This window comes from Kwoniella shivajii, chromosome 4 (genome assembly GCF_035658355.1).
Source record: "Kwoniella shivajii chromosome 4, complete sequence".
NCBI lineage: Eukaryota > Fungi > Basidiomycota > Tremellomycetes > Tremellales > Cryptococcaceae > Kwoniella > Kwoniella shivajii.
In genome coordinates this window covers 1,780,617-1,799,486 of record NC_085911.1, presented here as the reverse complement: position 1 = coordinate 1,799,486, position 18,870 = coordinate 1,780,617, and the positions used below count along the sequence as shown (strand labels likewise).

Genomic DNA, 18,870 nt, shown 5'->3' with positions numbered 1-18,870 from the left:
CAAAACATTTTTACTTTTTTACATTTTTACCTAAAACTAAGTTGATAGTGCCGGAATCTCAGATCCACCAGACACCAAACAGTTGGAAAGGAAACCACCTTCAACCCTCCCAATGTCACGTTATACTTTAAGAGTTGATCTAGGGGAAGATAGCCAGGACGAAGAAGAGTATATCACTGACTGACGAGGCAAGGACGAATGATCAGATCCAATCAAACGGATACGACTTGAAAGAGACAGAACAGAAAGAAAGGTTGTTTGTCACGTAATAATCACATAGTGGATTCAGTATGAGCCTTGGAACTGCTACCAAAATGTCATCGACACAGCAGGCTACAAACCTATCATAGTTCCAAATATCATTCATAAAGTAGTTTGACACTCTATCGCTAAGCCTCCAGGAGATTGGCAATGTCCCATAACCATAGTCACCATAAGTATCATAATCATCAAGTCATTATCGACACATCATGTCGTAAAGTTATCATATGTATGAAAAGGTCATTCTATATACAGTAGGCGAATACAGCTACATCTCTTCCTGTCTAGGTCCAGAATGGATTCTGAGCATCTCACGATCCCGCCCACCAGCCATCTATCCATAAAGTGCTGAACATGCAGAGTCGTTAAATTTGTCTCCACTTCGTTCATCGTTCATCGTCCATACGCCTCGTTATACCCATAATTAGGACCGTTATAAGAATTGGCATCTACCCAACCCCTTCCTGAATTTCTCTGTTGATTTTGGTTTGGATTTTGGTACTGATTTTGGTGATTACTATGATATCCTTGTTGATTTCCATACGGATTTGAATGACCTGGATCTTGGCCCTGTCCTTCGTAATTATATCCTCCATAAGCTTGAGGAGGGGCTGGACTCGAATCCCTGTCGATTTGTCCAGTTCTCATCAATGGATCTCCTGACGATATTGAATCCGAATGTCTTTGTAATGTATGTGCAGGTTGAGGTGGTATTTGCGTCATCATAGGTGGAGGAGGAGGGGGTGGTCCAGTTGGAGCAGGCACATATGCAGATCCTCTAGTTCCATTGTTACGTGATGAATCAGGACGTCTCTTAGAGCTGCCGCAACATGTCGAAAAGGTACATTTGATGATTGCCCAAAGTAGAGCTATGACCTATTTGTTCATCAGTTCCGTCAGTATTCAATATAGTTATATCCAGGTCTCATTGGTGAAAGCGTAGGTAATGCGTACTAGTAAACCAACGACAATCGTAACAGGTATGGAGATTTGCAAGTTTTGAGTATACCATGCACCGGCTGTATCTTGCCATGATCCAGCTTTACACGTTGTGTTATAACAATGTCCTCCGTATCCTATATTTGTCATGCGTCATTTTGCCGTTTTCATTTATGATCAATTTCACTTACCACAAGGTGACCCATCAACAAGGGAGGTCTGCAGTACGACACATTGGTTCCTATCGACATTTTTATCGATCAGCATTACTCCTTGTCCAACGAACGGTAGATACGACTGCGCGTTCATTCTAAGTTAATGAAGCAGAAAACCCGCACTCACGTGATATTTGGATCTCTACAACTGACCGTACAAGATTTATCATCTTTTTGACCACAAGCTGTCGATAAGCCTAAACTTGATCCGGCAAGTTTACATTGTTGGTTCAAACTTGTACATCTTCCAGATGCACAAGCTAATCCATCACTACCACAACTTTTCCCATCAGGAGCAGTCTTGTCATCTGGACAGGTAGCGTTATTTCCTGTACATGTCTCTTCGTAATCACATGTGGAATCAATGCTTGATCGACAAACAGTACCGGCAGAAGCAAGTTGACATGAGGATGTACAGCATGCTGCGTTGGAAGGATCACATACTGCCCCAGAACGGAATTTACACGCTACACCAAGGATCAGCGTATATTCGGCCGTGTGGGTGAATTATAGTACTGACTCGAGGCATCACAGCATGCTGAGGTGGAATTACCTCCTGGATCACAATCTTCACCATCTTCCACGATTCCATCTAAGCGACGAGATAAGTGTCAGTGATGCCTAATCCAAGCACTCACACCGAGCGCATGGCGTCATGCTCATACTCACTTCCGCATTGTTGTAACGAAATAACAGTCCTGCTCGCCGGACTGGTGATACAGTTCGTAGTGATAGCTCTGTTTCCAATGTTTGTACCTGGAGCAACCCATTGATCAGAACACCAGTTCACTTCCAGACATTCTTGCACTTACATATATTACCCAGAGTGCACCCCGAGAAAGTTTGCTCGCTACTTGACGTAGTGGGATTCATGATATATGATCCGCCTGCATCGCATGAAGAGCTTGACAAGGGACAACATGATCCGGAAAGTGAGCATCCGGTAGAGCACTAAAGATGAAAGAGGAAAGATTAGTCTTGACCTATGTTTGAATGTTGCATCGAGCTTACATCATGGATGGCACCGAACCTTTGAATGAACCGTCATTAGCGAGAATCATTTAATGAAAATATGTGAGGCTGGAAACTCACCCATGACCTATCTCATGTGCGATCAAGCTCCATTCCGTTTTACTCGCTGTACTTATACCTGTTCCGGACACAGTTTGACCTTGTTGTTGAGTGGCTGTGTTTTGACATAGGGTACCTAGCCAAGCAACTCCCACTTCGGAGTCCTGCGTGATACGTTGGTCAGCCCCATATCACCTGATTGTACAGGAATGGTTGGGAGACTGATTCTACGCTGTTCAGGGAAATACGAAACACTTACTGTAGGACAAGCACTCATCAGGTGCCATAATCCAGCACCATCATCACCTTTATCACCTCTCCATTGACTGAATCTACTTAATCTTTCATCTAGAGTTAAATGGTTCGCACAAGGCACATTCCATTCTTCACCTGATGGAGGAGTAGTTGGGCAAGTCATATTTCTAACTTGTAATTCAATTATACCTAGAGAAATATTAAAAGTTGATTTATATAAAGCTGAAATTTGGTTCCAATTATTCAAGACCTGAGTCCTAGCTGCATCAGGACTTGAATAAGCTGAAACGTAATTACAATCTAAAGCAACACCCATATAAACTATTTGCTGCGAATTTGGACAACCACTATTCGATCCTATCGATCCAATGAAATTTGATGATAATGTCATTCCACCCGTATCATCCCTTCCATATAATGAAGAAGGAAGAAAAGGGAATAAACTTGATTCTTCAGCTTGAGGTAATTTGAATATCGGATTATTCAGTTCGTTGTTGAATGGTAGGTTATCATGTGAACAGCTTGATCCCTTAAAGTGATTGTCCGATATTATAGAAGAAGAAGAAGAGTTCGTTTTATGTGACATATCCATATCTCTAAACACTACCATTTCTGATCCTAAACCTGAAGATTCTACTTGAACATCATTTATCGTTTTCACTAATTGGTACTTGTCCTTGGTCATTACGTGGTAACGTGTTCCATGAAATGTAAAAGTCCCTTCGAATATAGTCCCATCTATTCCATTTCCAGGTTTATGGATTATGATACTTGCAGATCCAATAGAAGTATCTTGTTGATAAGCAGAATCTGAGCTTAATCTATGACCTAAATTTTCTAACGACTTTATCCTTTCAACCCATTTAGGATGTATGACTTGTCCTGTGAACAATCTCCAATCCTCTTCTTTCAGAGCTTCGGAATGTGAATTATCACCATAGGATATCTTGGCATCTGGATGAAATATGTGTTCGGTAGGTTTCAGTAATATGTTAGCTTGAAAAGGTAACAGGTCGGGTAATGATAGTTTAAGAAGGACCGTATCTGAGTGTTTTAATGTTGAGGGATGTGGTGGTAGATGAGTGGTATATCTTGTATTCAAGCGGGTTTGAGATCGGCGTGGTAGGATTTCTAGGGATGATGATTCGGGATGTGCTATTCTGCGCAATGGGGGTGGATGATATGAACGAGCTACGTGGATAAGGTGTCAGTAGAACATCCAGTCAATCCATTAGCGCTTATGGTTCAGGATAGGAAAGTAGATCAAACATACCTTCGGCGCATGATAAAAGTGTAATGGCCACTACTACCAGTAGCATCAAGTGATGTAGCTTGTGTATCGGAGGTCTCCATGCCCTTATATCCGTTCTACCCATCGTATCTATATCTAATAGGCAACTTCCAAATACGACGATGTATATTCTTGATGAGGCGGTATATGGATAAATCTGATGGATGAAATGAACGAATGATTGGAGATGAACGAGCTATGCCCGAGACAATGGTGAAAGGGTCGTGTACAAAGGACTCGGTCAAATGTAGTACAGATGACAATGATTGGCGCTGTAGCTGTCGCTGTCGCTGTAGCCGTAGCTGCTTGCTGTGGCAACATAGTGAAAGGAGATGGGATATTCGCTGTACTTTTTGTGTGTGTTGGCCGATCGAAAGGCAAGCCAAGGCCAGTTTCAGATTCGTTGTTTTTGGGCTTTTGTATGAACTTGCTAATGTGATAATATACCTGAAATTTGACTTTCCTGCAATGTCCTTCCAACCGTCCAAGATGATGAAATCTATCGGTATCGTTCTGCTCTTCCGCTCCTATCTATGATGATCGGTATTGTCGAAGCTGGACAGGTGGTATGATCAAGTGAAATTACCAGGCAAAACGCGTTGAAGGGTGAACACAGGGAGATGTCCTTTCTCGCGTATCGCTTTGATTTTTCCTGGATGAATGATTATTGCGGATCAGATAAAAAGATGATAAAGTACATCGGATGGGGATCGACAACTGCGTCTTTTATATAGACAATATCCCAGGAAGAGGACGAGGTGGCAAGGACTGCGTCTACGTCCTCATCCCAAGACTTATGAATGCCAAGACATATATCATCAAATATCAGAAGGGGGACTGCGGTTTTTTAATCTGGTAAACGATGGTATTTATTGAAACAACAACAAAAGCAGTGCGTCGTATCACACTTACGTAATCATTACCACCCGAAGAAAGTTGGGAGAAACAGCATTCGTTCTTTTTGGAACTGTCCAAGTAGTTCTTGGTATACTTCATTCCACTTCCTACTTCCCACCAAATAACAATACAAGAGCGCAGTATAAGATACGATGCCGCCATTCCCAGCCAAATCACTCAATGCTACCACGCCGACATTTCTAAATCAGATCCGCAGACATCCATTCGTTTTATTCGGATTACCTTTTGTGGGATTAATAGTAGCTTCATCTTTTGCTTTGAGCGAATTCACTCAGACGAGATATGATTATCAACAAACTAGAGTGCAAAGTGTTGGTATGGAAGAAGGGTTGGGGATGAGAGAGGATAGGAGAAAAGTAGATCTGAAAGAGGAGTACTATGTGAGTTACCCCCTTCAGTTACCAGTGAGCGATCACCGGCAAAAAAGTGTTCAGCTGATTCATGATTCCATCGACATATAGCGATTGAACGCTCCAGAATCTAAATTATCCTCTTTATCGCATCAACCAGAAGACTCATCCTTGAATGCAGACTTGACAAATCCCACTTCATCGTCCTCTTTGACGTCAACATCAAACCCAACGAAACGTACTCGTAAATCCAAATTCAGTATGACTCCTGTCCCAAGAGATGAATATGAACCGGTACGTGTACCTCGTCCAGAAGGAGTTCCGGAGTGGGGAGCAGTAAAAGCTGGGGAAGAAGCTCCGTTAAAAGGTCAACGAAAGGAAGATCGTTGGGTGTGAGTAAATCCGCAGTGGACTTGGGAGATTGAGACTTGAGAAACTAGAATCAAGGAATACTAGCAAAACCAATTATGGGATGCTTAGCCAGGTAACAACTGTATCAGCTATGGGAAGAGGTTTATCAATGATCACCGTGTTGTACTATCATTTCATTCGTACTTTCATACAATCATCAAGATGCATCTCTCTCATTCATCATTCATCACAACAAAACCGACGACCATCTCCAACATCCAAACAGACTCTCAGGGCAGTATCCGATTTTACTACTGCCCAGCAGTACCCCTCAGATCTTTCGTTTTAGTCCCACCATTCCTTCTCACCTCATCTAGTATCCTCATAACCATTAAACTCTCTTCCAATGGCATTCTATCACTTTCTTTCTTGTTGGCTTGAATACATCGAGCAACTTCATCAGCTTCATAAGCCATTCCGTGACCTGGTGATAAAGGATAATGGTGTGTTTCCTTTTCGATGACTTTGCCTTGACGCGAAGGATCGGGTCCATGGGGTATTATGTGGAATGTTTGAGGTTTGGATGGTGGTGCTATCACGAAGAATTAGCTCGATAGTTTATGATGTGAGCGAAGAGTACTCACCAACAACTACCAAATCACCTTCTTCACAAGTAACGATCACCACACCATCCATATAACCATGACAAGTCAAATCACATCTCAAATCAGCTTGACCAACTCCATCCCATTCTAACAACATCCTGGAAGCTGAATCTACGCCTGTACGTCCATATATCGTTTGATACGAGTTTAGTATCTTTGGAGAAGATCGATCGACGTTATTTGGATGATGGTGCAGGATTAAGAGGGCCCAAACTAATGGATATGGCCCTCTACGTAGTATTTCTAGATCAGAATCGAACTCAAGTCGATTATAAGGGCTCCAATGTTGCGACGAAACTCATACGCACAAATCAAGTAATGCCCCCCCTCCCAATGCAGGATCCAGCATCCTATGAGATTCTACACGATCTATCATGATATGAGACCCGTTAATGTCGAATTAGTATGTTGAACAAAAAACACTCACCATCCAGCTTGAAATCTAACGAATTATCCGCTGTAATTCTTTTCAATTTACCCAATCTGCCCGAAGCGATTATCTCTTGTATGGCATAAGTTATAGGTTGAAACCTCGTCCATACGGCTCTATATGTGAAGGGTTTGTCAGTGATTAGGAGGTCTGTCCACTGAATCTTAATCTCAAGTCTGAGAACAGAACCAAACAGCCGATCATATACGAAGATAAACTCACTCCATCATGAACAACCCTTTCTCTCTAGCAAGTCCAATCAACTCTTCAGCTTCTTCTGCGTCTAACGTAAATGGCTTTTCGCACAAGACATTTTTACCAGCTTTTAATGCGTCTTTACAGTTCTTATGATGAAGGGTATGAGGAGCAGCTATATACACTACGTCTACATTCTATTTGGTAGGGTCCAAATGATATTCAGCTTATTCATGCCTCCGAAGTTACATAGAAATGACCAGGGGTGAACGTACGGGATCATTGTAAACTTGGTCGTAATTTCCATATGCACTGCACCCATCTAAAGCACCGTTAGATACTCCCCATCTGAAATGGTCTTGTGACGAATTAAGGTTATTCAAAAATGATTGAGCAGAGTTGACGGATCTAGAACCTATAGCTGTGATTTTGTGAAATACATCATCTGCTTTTCGTGTTGATGGGTCTACCAGTAGATCCTAAAACATAAACACAGCAGTATCAGCCATTTACTGAGACAGTGCATATTATACCAGCCATACCCAGCAAGGTAAACGGGTCAGTCCAAGCGAAGTCACCCACCTTGCAGAATGTATTGGCTATGTTGCCTGTTGATATTATGCCCCATCGAAGGGTGAATGGAGACATGTCTTTGTGATGCGGATGACTATATTCTGTCGTTGTTCAAGTGTCGTTGTTCAAGACAGAATATGGGAGAGTGTTGGAGTATACGAAGATTCCCTCCTTCCAACATGTCAGGTTCATCTTGCCAATCCAACTAAATCCCATCTCACTACCCCCTCTCATCCCTCATAAATACCGATCCCTCATACGAGTATTCTCATCAACATGAACCCCCCATCTAATCTTTCGGGCCGAATCCGATGATGGATGATCACCCAGGCACTGCACCGTACAGACTCACTTTCCCACGATCGTTCTTGTTGTTGACGACGGAATCAAATTGACAGTTTGAATATGCTGAATGAACGCGTACTGAAAAATAAACAACTATTAACCAACAGCAACAACAACAAATAATGGTAGTGAACTTGGATCTATGAACACCTTGGACGCCATATCATATACATATCATCAAGGAACTCACCAGAAACCAGTATGAAAGACATATAACGCATGGACCAGGAGATACAGTAAGACCCACCTCTTGAAGAAATTATTGTCACACCTTATATCCTTTGAGTCCCGTCAAGATAACCACCCAGACATATTCACCTAAATGTCAAATCGCAATTCAAGATATCTACGCTCTCTTTCACCTTCAACATATTCATCTCCTTCGTCACCACCATCATCATCGTTCACACCAGAGCTGGAAATGCCAGGCAGAGCATCGACCGTCACTTCGTTATATTCAGATGATCAAACTGAAGTACCACCTCTCACATCACCCATCTCAAAGGATAATTTCGATTACGATAGATACGATAACCAGCAAAATCAATATGGAGGAGAAGGCGGTGTCAAGGAAGGTAGATTGATAGATTACGATCTTCCAACACCAATAGCAAACCCAAAAGGCAAAGACAAAGACTCGAAGATGGATTTGGCTCCAGGTGATAAGCTAAGAGAATTATTGAATATCATGAAGAAAGAAATTGAATCTACGAAAACACCCATACATATCAGCGATCAAGTGGGATCTGGAACAAGTCAAAGGCCGAATAATCAAGATCACATGAGCTCGAGAGAATCTTCTCCTGACAGAAAGAACAGAGACAGCGGTATAGCTTACGAAGAAGAAGAAGAAGAAGAGGAGGAGGAAAGTCCGCCTACTCCACCACCAAGAATCGGTAATCCGTATGCTGCAAGAAGGGGTGAAAGTGAGTTGCTTCCGTCCCATTCACAAAGAGGGATGTATAGGATAATTACTGATCAAAAGAAACAGGAAGGGAATCTCCGAATCTGTCGCAGCCTGGTCGATTGCCTTCTCGAGCAGCGGTCTTACTAAACAGTGCGTTGGTGCTTTCCCTCCAAATTAGCATCCGGTCGTTTGTCCTGCCTTGAAAGTATCTAAGTACTGATCAACTACAACATGATAGGTACTTCACGATCACCTCCGTCTCCTGTACTTGAAGCGGAAGCCAAGAGCCCTCCAACTCGATTAGAAGCTTTCCTAGCGTCCACTTCATCCATGCCGCCGACCCAATACGCTGAAAGCTCTTCTGCAGCGCGATATCATAATCCATTGTCTCACTCCCAATCCAGGCGAGATTCTGTCTCAAGCACAAGTTCATCTAGAAAAGGCAAAGATCGAGCCTTCTCGCCCATACAGGTAACTACACAAGAGCAAGAATATACCAGTGCCAACCCTAGGCGTAATCGATTTCGTCAAACCACACCTACACCTATCGAAACATCTTCATCAGCTGAAAATATGAGAGGCCATACACCTATTACGCCAAGACGACTCAGTGTAGATCTGGCTCCGGATGACATAAGCTCTTTTGCAAGAAATGCGGTAGATCTGGAAGTCCGAGGGGAAGTCGAATTGGATTTAGATGAAGGTTTGAGTGGATTAGGTTGGGATGAAACAAGTGAAAGTATACTGGAAGATAAGGTAGTTCCAACAGAGCCCTCTCCCAGACACGGGAAACATAGAATAAGAAGTGTATCTAGATCGCCAGAGAGGAGGGAGAGAAGTGTCACTGCCAAACCTAGGTCGCCATCACCACCAAGAAACCCAAGGCATCCGCAAAGTCGTTTATCGCCTATATCAAATCCGTCCACCAGACGTACACCACCTCTCTCACGCTCCATTCCTCCGACGAAGCGATCATCCCCTTCACCTCCTTTGCCAGCTTTACCTGAACCCGATTTATCCGCTTCTGAAAATAGCGAAATAGATACATACTCTTCTCGAAGAGCGGCATTATTTCGTTCCACTTCCCGATCAGCTCCTACATCAGCTTCCACATCTCGAAACACTACCAAAAACTCTTCTGGATCTTACGGGACCGCTACAGCTTATCGATCGAGACTGTCTCCTAGAGACACCGTGGAAGGAAACGAAGATTCACCTTTAGTAGCTGGAAGTAGGATATTACCTAGACGGTCACCACAAAGTAGATCATCTCCCAATCGCAGTACATCTCCTGAACCTGCGAATCCAGGATCTGTCACTCCCGGTAAGCCTTATCAATCGCCTACTCAGCCTTCACCGCCTACCCGTCCATATTCATCGACTAAACCCTCTCACGAACAATCAACGGGAAAAGTGGAAACAAATCTACGATCACCTCGTAATGTAGAAGATATGATTATACCAGCTCAACAACCTATTAGAGTAGGCATATCCCTTACTTCCACTTCTAATTCAATCTCCACTCCGACGAAGTTACAAAACCCAAATATGAGTACAATCCCAACACCAAAACCACCTGGAGCATGGCAATCTACTCCTAGAAATAAAGTCCGTTTCAACCCATCACCATTGAGTAGATCTCCCATCAAGCCTGATACTCCTTCGCAAGAAGGAGTGAGCGTCCATCGATTGAGGGTGTCTCCGAGGAGATCACCGAAAGCCAAGGATAATGATAAGGAGAAAAGCAAAGATGATATTGGGGATTCAAGCTTTCTTGGCAGACTAGCAGGATCAATAAGCTCTCCTCTGAAGAGATCCAAACTGTGCGTATAACCATGGTTCACACTATTGGTTATTGCAGTGATGAGCAATAAAGCTGAATTAGTTTACTTGAACATAGAGCAATACCTATCCCGCCAAGATCGACTACTTTTACCCTGCATTCAAGCTCACTGGAAAAAGCGAGATCCATTACTTTGGCAGCTGAACAGAATCTGATGATGAGTCAAAAACAATGGTTGGAAGCTTTAGCAGCTATCAATGCCGCCACAGCATCTGGGTCTGTTGGGGACGTAGTCAAAAAGGGATGGGGATGGAGTACGTGGTTGTTATGGGCTTTAGTCGAAGTATTGGTCATATGGAGTGTTTTCAGGTGAGCAAAGTTCCGCTTCTTTCAGATCCCATCTATGAGGGTTGATTTGCTTTGGCTGATGATCCGAACGATCAGAGTAACGATAGATTACGCTACTTCCTTAAATCACTTGTCGACATTAGACCCGTTTCATCCTCTCTCATTGCCATTTAGACAATCTACATCTTCGTCTTTCACAACGTGGGGTCATGGACCGTTTGGACTGTCGAATCCGATAAATCTCAATATACCGATCCCGAGTGCATTGCAATCTCTTGTAGGACATGGGCGCAATGCGAATTTCTTTGATCTAGTGGAGAGTTGGAGCATTTGGAAGATATCACATCAAGGTGTGGTAGAAGGTAGATTAGTCGCTGGAGTACCAAGTTGACGTATGGTGTATCTAGCTTGTGCGATTATGTATGACTTAAACGGGAGGCGAAGGGAGTCCATATCACGATCTGCGAGAAAATCTTGATTTGTAGTATCTTATTGTTCATGGTCTATAACGATTATATAATGTTTTACGCGGAATCATCAGATATACATGCATATCTCGTTTTTCTTGCTGAGTTCTTTGGATAAATCCAGCATGTGGATCATGAACTGTGTCAAGAACATGGTGACGAATCCTGATATGATGTGATGCATCATAAGCTTGAATTTAACAGAACCAGCAAATATAACTCTCGAAAAAACATCTGCAACTGACTAGTTCGGCGACCAACACCGAGATTTTCTCATTCGACATTCTCAGTTTGGGATTTTGGTTTGGTTTTTGCACTGACTCATTGCTTCAGAACGGATTACATCTCGCTATAACGTATCTCATCGGAAGGGGCTCTTAGCTGTAGCTGATTGTAGTTTCCTTGACAATATGGCAAAGATATTGCAGCAATGGGAAGCTGAAGAAAGGAAATTACAATCTGTTTATGGTGAGTTATGCGGGATTTCCATCTTCAAACAGATGGGAATTTGTTATTCAGCTGATTGACACAACTTCACTTCATACACTCTATCTATCCTCTCGAAAACGTCAATGATGTGATCGTAATAATATGATAACTGGTTGAAACGAATCGAAGATGACATATCATCGCATCGACTGATACCTGCTCAATCAACTCTAACGAGATATCTGAAAAAACATGCAAAATCACAACCTGCCTTAATTCTCAAGATGTATATAAACCAAAAGACAGGATCAACAGAACAAGATATCTTGAATTTATACGATCAAGTTAAAAGTTTAGGTGATATGACTGGAAGAGGTGTTTGGTGGTCTGGATTAACACTTAGGAATATGGGTAGACGTGAGTTTTCGTTATTCTTTTCGTCTATTACTCTATGATTTCGATTTACGTTATGATAAGTTACGATTGAGGGAGGATCTTGTTGGCTGATTATTTGATACTGATCAACAGGCGACCTTGCTCTCAAGCTGTACCTCGACCTGTCGGAGCAAGTACCTGATTCACCGCCATTGCTAGAACAGGTCTTCTTACATGCTGCAGCTGCTGAAGATGTCGATGCATTGGTAAAAAGTAGTAGGAAGCTGTTCAACCTGACTAGAGATGAACGATGGGCTAGAGCTAGTGCGTGGAGCGAATGGGTCAAGGTGAGTTATTGTTGCTGAAATAACTATATCCATTCCGTGTGTCTCTCCTTTCTTAAAGGCACCCATCAATCTACGGCTTATCGTTAACACCGCACCACAGAACGCACCCCAACCGACACCTTCGAAACCATTTCCACATCCAGTCGAACCATTCTCATGTAAAATAGCTTTGTTACTGCTCAATACCTCTAAAACACCCACGACTTCCGAAACGTTATGGTTGAAACTTCAGATCCTCCTCTCAGCAGGTCAATTAGATGATGCATTGCGATTCGTTCAAGACGAAGGGAAACAAGGTGGTTTAGTCCGATTACATTGGCGTATGGAAGGCGTAAAAGAGATTCTCAGTCGAATGGAAAGTGACAAAAAAGTTAGCACATGGAAGGAAGAAAGAGATTGGGTCAGTAAATTATTAAAAGATGACAAAGACTCGTAAGTTTGTTATCATCACTGATTGGCGGTATCCATAAACATAAACGGAAGAGCTGAACCAGTTTTGCAGTCAGAGAAATTACGCCTATTATCGGTACCTCCTTTTCACAATCCAAGACATACCCACGGATCTTCGAGCCGTGGAATCAATCGATGAGTTGTTAGTGACACTGGAAAAAGAAATCGGATCTAAAGAAAGAGCCCCTTCACTTGCTCGACTTGAACTTCAGTCATCAATCAGGAGGAAGAACGTTCCATCTAGTATACTGCTCGATGACGAGAGATGGCTGAAGCTCGTCGAGCAATATTGGATAAAGTGGGGATCAAAAGGTCCTATCGTTACCGAGCTTGAAGGTATAATAGGAGATGATGACATTGAGAGGAAAGAAATAATGAGAGAATTTGTGACGAAACAAGCTAGATCTCATGTAAGTCATCCTGTAGTGTATCTCGTCCCATCAAAGTATCAGTAGAGCAAAGTACTGATCTAAGATGCATGCAAGTAGACGGATGAACAGTCGTTCAGAGAACAAGTCAATGCGGAAATTTACCTTCTTCGCAATAAAAATGCGGAATGGAAACCTACCCCAGAGGGAGTCAAGAAATACTGGGACCTATATCTTTCAGGCTCAAAATATGGTCAGTCACATCCCATTCAAATCAGCCAAATAGGTGAAACTGATACTCCAGATGATGTAGGTAAAAATCTACCTAAAACCGATGTTAGACCTGCGGACACTATAGGTCTGGTAGCCATATCACTGCTCTTGGAGATGTGGTCAAACAGCAAGGAGGATATAACATTATCACTAAGGGCTGTAGTCTGCCTTGAGAAAATAGTGAATGATAGTCCAGCTTGTGCACATGGACATTATCTATTAATTAGGTTATATCGTTTGATTGGTAAGTCTTAGGCGAATGCGGCTGATTATGTTCTAATCATTCTCGTTAAAAGGTGCATATTCCCTCATACCTCCTCATTTGTCAAGTCTTAAGATATCAGAAATCCAACTGGACAATTTACTGCATATATTTACTGAGAGGGGAGCTTCGGAAAGTATATTAGGTAATAATCAAGAAATATGGAATGATCATATGAAGAAAGCCGGTGATATGTATCAACGAACTTCTATTGATGTGAGCTCTTCTTTTATCCCTTGTCGCAAGACTTCATTTAGGATCTCTAAATGCTGACCATAGTCACTTGATGGTAGTTTCCTGAATATGTGAAAGAATGCTTAACGAATGAAACGTATTCCAAGATCCCTTCAATCCAATATATTTCCTCTTCACTCTCGTACTCAATGACCAATCATACGAGAACGATCGAACAAGCTCGTCTGGCCACTTACATAGGAGCACCATACGGCGTCAAATTACTCCAAAAGCTCGATCTTGCTTTGAAAGAGGAAGAAAAGGTTGATTTGAGAAATTGGGAATTGATCTATGAGATTGGAGGATCTAGACCTCTGATTAGGGATTTGACTAGTTTAGGAGGAGAAGTAAATTCAAGTTGGATGAAGTCGCTAGCGGGATTGTATAGGGATATGGGGAATTTCACATCTGGAGAGGAGGTGCAAGAGAGGACCACATCAAGTGAAGGAGTGAGTCGGATGATTTTTGTTTTGGTGATGGATGCTGACATAAAACTCAGTTATTACCTGCCGAAATCGCCATGATCAAAAGTGCCAATCAACTGTTAAAATCTGCCAGCAGAGCGATCAGTTCGACTGAAGAAGTTGAGCAGATTCATCTCCAATCAATATATGAAGGTGAGATGCAAAAACCATCAACAAACGCGAACTAAGCTGATATAATTCGCTCTGGCTCGCAGAGAGCGTCCGACTATGCTTATCCGATCATTCTTCAAGATGGGAACAGACCCAATCGTTCACATGCTTATACGAGGTACGTTGAGTTTTTAGCGTCTTTACAGAGAAAGACTCAAGCTGACTATTCGAGTGTAGTTGATTAAGATCCTTGATCTCGTCATTACGCGAGTTACAGAAGCGAACAAGCCTGTTAAAGGGAAAAAGAAGTCTCCTTCGATAGTACAGCTTGTGACTGCCTTGAAAGAGATCAAGGAAAGTTTGAAAGACGCCTCGAAACCTGTTTTAGAGAAGATAGAACTATTATCGAAAGATGTAGTGAACTGGTCACATGTATTGGAGGATTGGATCAATGTGAGGGCAACTTCCTCATGATGGCAAGTGGTCGAGATGCTGATTACTTTGTCTTCTGTTTCTGGCAGGATGAGCCATTTGTAGCCCAGACTACGAAAGCGATCGCCGATTCTAGGAGAGATGCGTTGATAGGTGTAAAGACTTTGTTGAGTGGCGGCGGAGCATCGGTGAAACCAAGTGGGAACACCAATACTAGCAAGAAGAGGTAAAAGAAAGATTATATCATAAGAAAGTGATGAAGAAGCTGCTTATAAACCTTGCATGAATTATACCTCGTTCACTTACATTTATTATACGAAGCAAAGCTCGTGACAGTTGAGTAGGTCAATGATCAATCTCTTGGTGTGTAAGAACATGTGAAAAGCATGTGCATGCAAAGTTTTGGTAATGGCACATGTTCAGGATTATAAGCGGTAATCGTACAGACAGATATAAATACAACTTCTTCTGCTATTCTTCCTTGAGATCGATGACAGTTCATATTGGGATGGTGGGCAGCTCCAACTTAGCTAGTCCCATATCTCTATTGACAAGTAGATTAGCGATTTGCATCATTCCAGCTCCAGCTCGCCATCATCTTGCAGGTTCGCGCAAGAGATGTTGGGATCAAAGGGTACAACTCACTCTCTCATCTTAGCTAGTTCATCATCATCAATCTCACTTATACCTTCCCACGCTTGCTCAAATTCGACTTCCAAAGCCGTTTCGACTGAGACTACTGAAGTATCATGTTCTGGGTCTGCCGGTGGAGGTATAGGTGGTGGAGCCATTTTACCGTTCACAGGAACTGGAGTGGAACTTGTGGTAGGTCTCGAACGTGAAGGTGAGGCAGGGGTGAAAGGCGATGTGGTTGATGGTGACGATTTCAGTTTTGGGTTTGTATGTGAGCTTGTTTGAGATGGAGGAACAAGTGGCGGTATAGGTAAAATCCATATTCGTTCACGTAGTCGTTTATGCTAATTGAGTGAATGGGATGATCAGTCCAAATGCAAAACGATGGAAAATATATCCCCATGACAATTGGGATCAAGCCAAAGAGCGGATTATACATACCCTTTCCCGATCTTCCTCCATCCTTCTGAGTATCTCACTTTTCGAAAAAGCTTGTTCGAGAGTCCTCTTATTTGGCGAGGCATCACTGCTGACCACAATATATCTCCTATCAGCTTTCTTTATGAAAACACTTCATTCGTGAGACTATATAGGATTAGCTGAAACTCACCCTTGCGCTCTTCCTTCTAACGATTTCAACGCTTCTTCAACCACATCATGATCTACCACTCTCCTCATTCTCCAGCTTTCCAGTATCTACATAACACGTCAGCTATCTTAAATCGTCCGATAAAGCGCTGATGGATAGCTGAGAGAAGACCAGTGAAATGGACTTGCCTGCTTTGCACTTCTTAGATTCAATACACCCTCTCTACTATCTGGAACTACTTTCCCGACTATATCATGAAGGTTCTTATTGACTAATTCAGGATATGGAGCTTCGGTCGGTCCCAATGGCATCGAAGCTTCCAGTAGCGTATCGAGGAAATATAAGATATTTATTCGATTGTTCAGAGAGCCCTATAAACAGTGATGAAACAGATTAGCAATCAGCTATCATGCATTCCACCTTGAGCAGATGACAGCTATATGATAATCGCTCTCCATCGGGATAAGGACTGATATCGACCCAATACGAGGACTCACTTTCCCACATTGCTCAATTATACATTCCCATAGGTCTTCTCCGCATCTTGATCCATATTTGATCGCATAACCTACTACTTTTTGAATGGATTGCTGTGAAGCATTTAATTTCCGAATCAACTGAAGGAATTGCATTCGAGCTTCGAAAGGGTCGAAGGATGACATCTCGGAGTCGATATACTCAAATTTGAGTCTATTAGCCAGTAGGAGACATGTAACTTGACAAACGGCAATCGCTTGAAGAAGGAAAGTTTAGAAAAGAGAGAAGACTAAGAACTGACAACTCGGTGTTCAAGAAAAGCAACGGGGAGGATTACGAAGAGAAAAGAAAATATGATGACGTGGAAGATGTTCAGGTTTTGTTGAATTACTACGAGTACTAACAGTATGATCAACAATCTGCTGCTTTTCGAACAACAGACTGTATCCATATACACCTTCACATCGTCGCTTGTGATTACAATCAGGCCCATCGACTGAAGACATGATGTCGGAAGGTTCATCCCCAGATCCAGATTTACGTGATGTCTTTCGACTACTTTACTCGGAAGATGAATGGAATTTCCCTTCTTCCGACTCTGAAGGAGATGATGACGGAGAAATACATCCACCATTGAACGATCTAGCTCCTGAGATTGAAGTAGAAATCGTTGAATCTGATCTGATGGATGAGATCTCATCAAATACAGAGAGGTATACTAGAAAGAGATACATAGAAGCTTTAGATTCTTTATTATCATCTTCACCTTCTGTATTTTCATCTTCTTCAACTTCAACTTCAACTGCATCACCTGGTCAAAACAAAAAACAAAGAATATATCCTTGTCCTCCATCATCAAATAACGGCATATCACAAAATATAATCTTATCAACACAACCTATACCATCACCACTTCCATCTGCTCAGCTATACGCTCCGTATTCACCTCTGGCACTATTGAGTAGATTGAGAACATATCAAATTCACACATATCCATATCCACTTTTGAATGGCGATACAAATACTTTGTCGCCTCTTAACGCTTCTTTAAAAGGATGGTACAACCATTCCAGAAATACGCTGAGATGCGGTTCATGTCATTCAGCTTGGAGTATTAATGGATTAGATGATATTACAAACGAACAAGTTAGAATAGAAGTTGCGAAGAGATTAAGTAAAGGATTTCAAGATAATCATACAAAAACTTGTCCTTGGAAAACAAGATGTTCACCTGGTAAGTGCAGATCTGCATCTTACTGCTCACTCTCTATCCGATTTCGGAACTCTATTCAGACAGTGCTAGTTGACTGACGTTCCATCTTCTGAATACAGCCAATCTATACGACCAACTTCGAAACTCACTACATCCGTTAATCACTTCTCACTTATCCCCACTCTCACAAATATTGAACCAATCGATAATCTCACTATCATCAATATCACTCACATCCCCTCTAAATCCAATACAAGAGTCATCTCTATTGCAATCGCTGTCGAATCATTCTTCCTCTGTATCATCCTCATCAGCTATTTTAGCTTTATTCGGATGGTTTCCTTACTATCCTAATGCCCCTTGCACTAAAGTGACAGTCGGATCAAACCCAGAAACAGATATAATACATTGCAGGATCTGCCAAAGGCGTATTGGACTTTGGTCATTCCTCGACATCCCTTCGGAACAAAATGACAAGGCTAAAAGAAAAACACTAGACTTAGTTGATGAACATTTGAACTGGTGTCCATTATCTGGATATAGCAAGGAATGGTGGGAAGGATGCCTTTTGATAAGAGAGAAAAGCCCTGCCTTGATAGGTGGTACTATAAAGAAAGATTGGGTAATATTGAGCGACAAATTGGAAAAGAAACCTTGGCGTAGAACCAAGATATGAAGTGGGATATGTAGCTCGTCTGACGACAATAATACGAATTAGACTGTAATTTATCGTTGTATCATACATTCGTAACATGACATTATGGATGGTCTCCTTCTCGGTATATACAAAATTGCTTGGTAATCATATCTACATTCAAGGGTATCTTTCACAATGATGTTGGTTTATCG

The 18,870-nt window shown here is 42.1% G+C and overlaps 7 protein-coding genes across 7 annotated transcripts; 4 read left to right on the top strand and 3 right to left on the bottom strand.

The window, feature by feature from the left end:
- Window positions 1–654: 654 nt before the first annotated feature.
- On the bottom strand, window positions 655–4,117 carry IL334_003643 (uncharacterized protein; the record flags this gene model as incomplete). Its single annotated transcript, XM_062935372.1, has 11 exons — window positions 655–1,137; window positions 1,216–1,337; window positions 1,392–1,441; window positions 1,543–1,882; window positions 1,936–2,007; window positions 2,085–2,171; window positions 2,228–2,366; window positions 2,427–2,445; window positions 2,508–2,650; window positions 2,746–3,932; window positions 4,015–4,117. The coding sequence occupies 11 exons, from the start codon at window positions 4,115–4,117 to the stop codon at window positions 655–657; spliced, it is 2,745 nt and encodes a 914-aa protein (XP_062791423.1).
- A 964-nt stretch (window positions 4,118–5,081) lies between these two features.
- On the top strand, window positions 5,082–5,696 carry IL334_003642 (uncharacterized protein; the record flags this gene model as incomplete). The annotated part of the gene is made up of 2 exons (XM_062935371.1): window positions 5,082–5,330; window positions 5,412–5,696. The coding sequence occupies 2 exons, from the start codon at window positions 5,082–5,084 to the stop codon at window positions 5,694–5,696; spliced, it is 534 nt and encodes a 177-aa protein (XP_062791422.1).
- A 266-nt stretch (window positions 5,697–5,962) lies between these two features.
- On the bottom strand, window positions 5,963–7,589 carry IL334_003641 (uncharacterized protein; the record flags this gene model as incomplete). The annotated part of the gene is made up of 7 exons (XM_062935370.1): window positions 5,963–6,243; window positions 6,296–6,546; window positions 6,625–6,685; window positions 6,744–6,862; window positions 6,969–7,138; window positions 7,217–7,420; window positions 7,524–7,589. 7 exons carry the CDS (start codon window positions 7,587–7,589, stop codon window positions 5,963–5,965), a joined length of 1,152 nt encoding a protein of 383 aa, XP_062791421.1.
- A 691-nt stretch (window positions 7,590–8,280) lies between these two features.
- On the top strand, window positions 8,281–11,288 carry IL334_003640 (uncharacterized protein; the record flags this gene model as incomplete). Its single annotated transcript, XM_062935369.1, has 5 exons — window positions 8,281–8,785; window positions 8,851–8,916; window positions 9,005–10,589; window positions 10,667–10,918; window positions 10,994–11,288. 5 exons carry the CDS (start codon window positions 8,281–8,283, stop codon window positions 11,286–11,288), a joined length of 2,703 nt encoding a protein of 900 aa, XP_062791420.1.
- Window positions 11,289–11,774: 486 nt separating this feature from the next.
- Window positions 11,775–15,339, top strand: IL334_003639 (uncharacterized protein; the record flags this gene model as incomplete). Its single annotated transcript, XM_062935368.1, has 13 exons — window positions 11,775–11,832; window positions 11,983–12,210; window positions 12,322–12,515; window positions 12,616–12,947; window positions 13,018–13,375; window positions 13,454–13,586; window positions 13,647–13,850; window positions 13,903–14,084; window positions 14,162–14,551; window positions 14,602–14,719; window positions 14,782–14,855; window positions 14,915–15,130; window positions 15,199–15,339. The coding sequence occupies 13 exons, from the start codon at window positions 11,775–11,777 to the stop codon at window positions 15,337–15,339; spliced, it is 2,628 nt and encodes an 875-aa protein (XP_062791419.1).
- Window positions 15,340–15,750: 411 nt separating this feature from the next.
- IL334_003638 (uncharacterized protein) lies at window positions 15,751–16,993 on the bottom strand (the record flags this gene model as incomplete). The annotated part of the gene is made up of 5 exons (XM_062935367.1): window positions 15,751–16,086; window positions 16,184–16,268; window positions 16,353–16,438; window positions 16,520–16,702; window positions 16,829–16,993. The coding sequence occupies 5 exons, from the start codon at window positions 16,991–16,993 to the stop codon at window positions 15,751–15,753; spliced, it is 855 nt and encodes a 284-aa protein (XP_062791418.1).
- Window positions 16,994–17,312: 319 nt separating this feature from the next.
- Window positions 17,313–18,697, top strand: IL334_003637 (uncharacterized protein; the record flags this gene model as incomplete). Its single annotated transcript, XM_062935366.1, has 2 exons — window positions 17,313–18,042; window positions 18,141–18,697. 2 exons carry the CDS (start codon window positions 17,313–17,315, stop codon window positions 18,695–18,697), a joined length of 1,287 nt encoding a protein of 428 aa, XP_062791417.1.
- Between the last annotated feature and the right edge of the window lie 173 nt (window positions 18,698–18,870).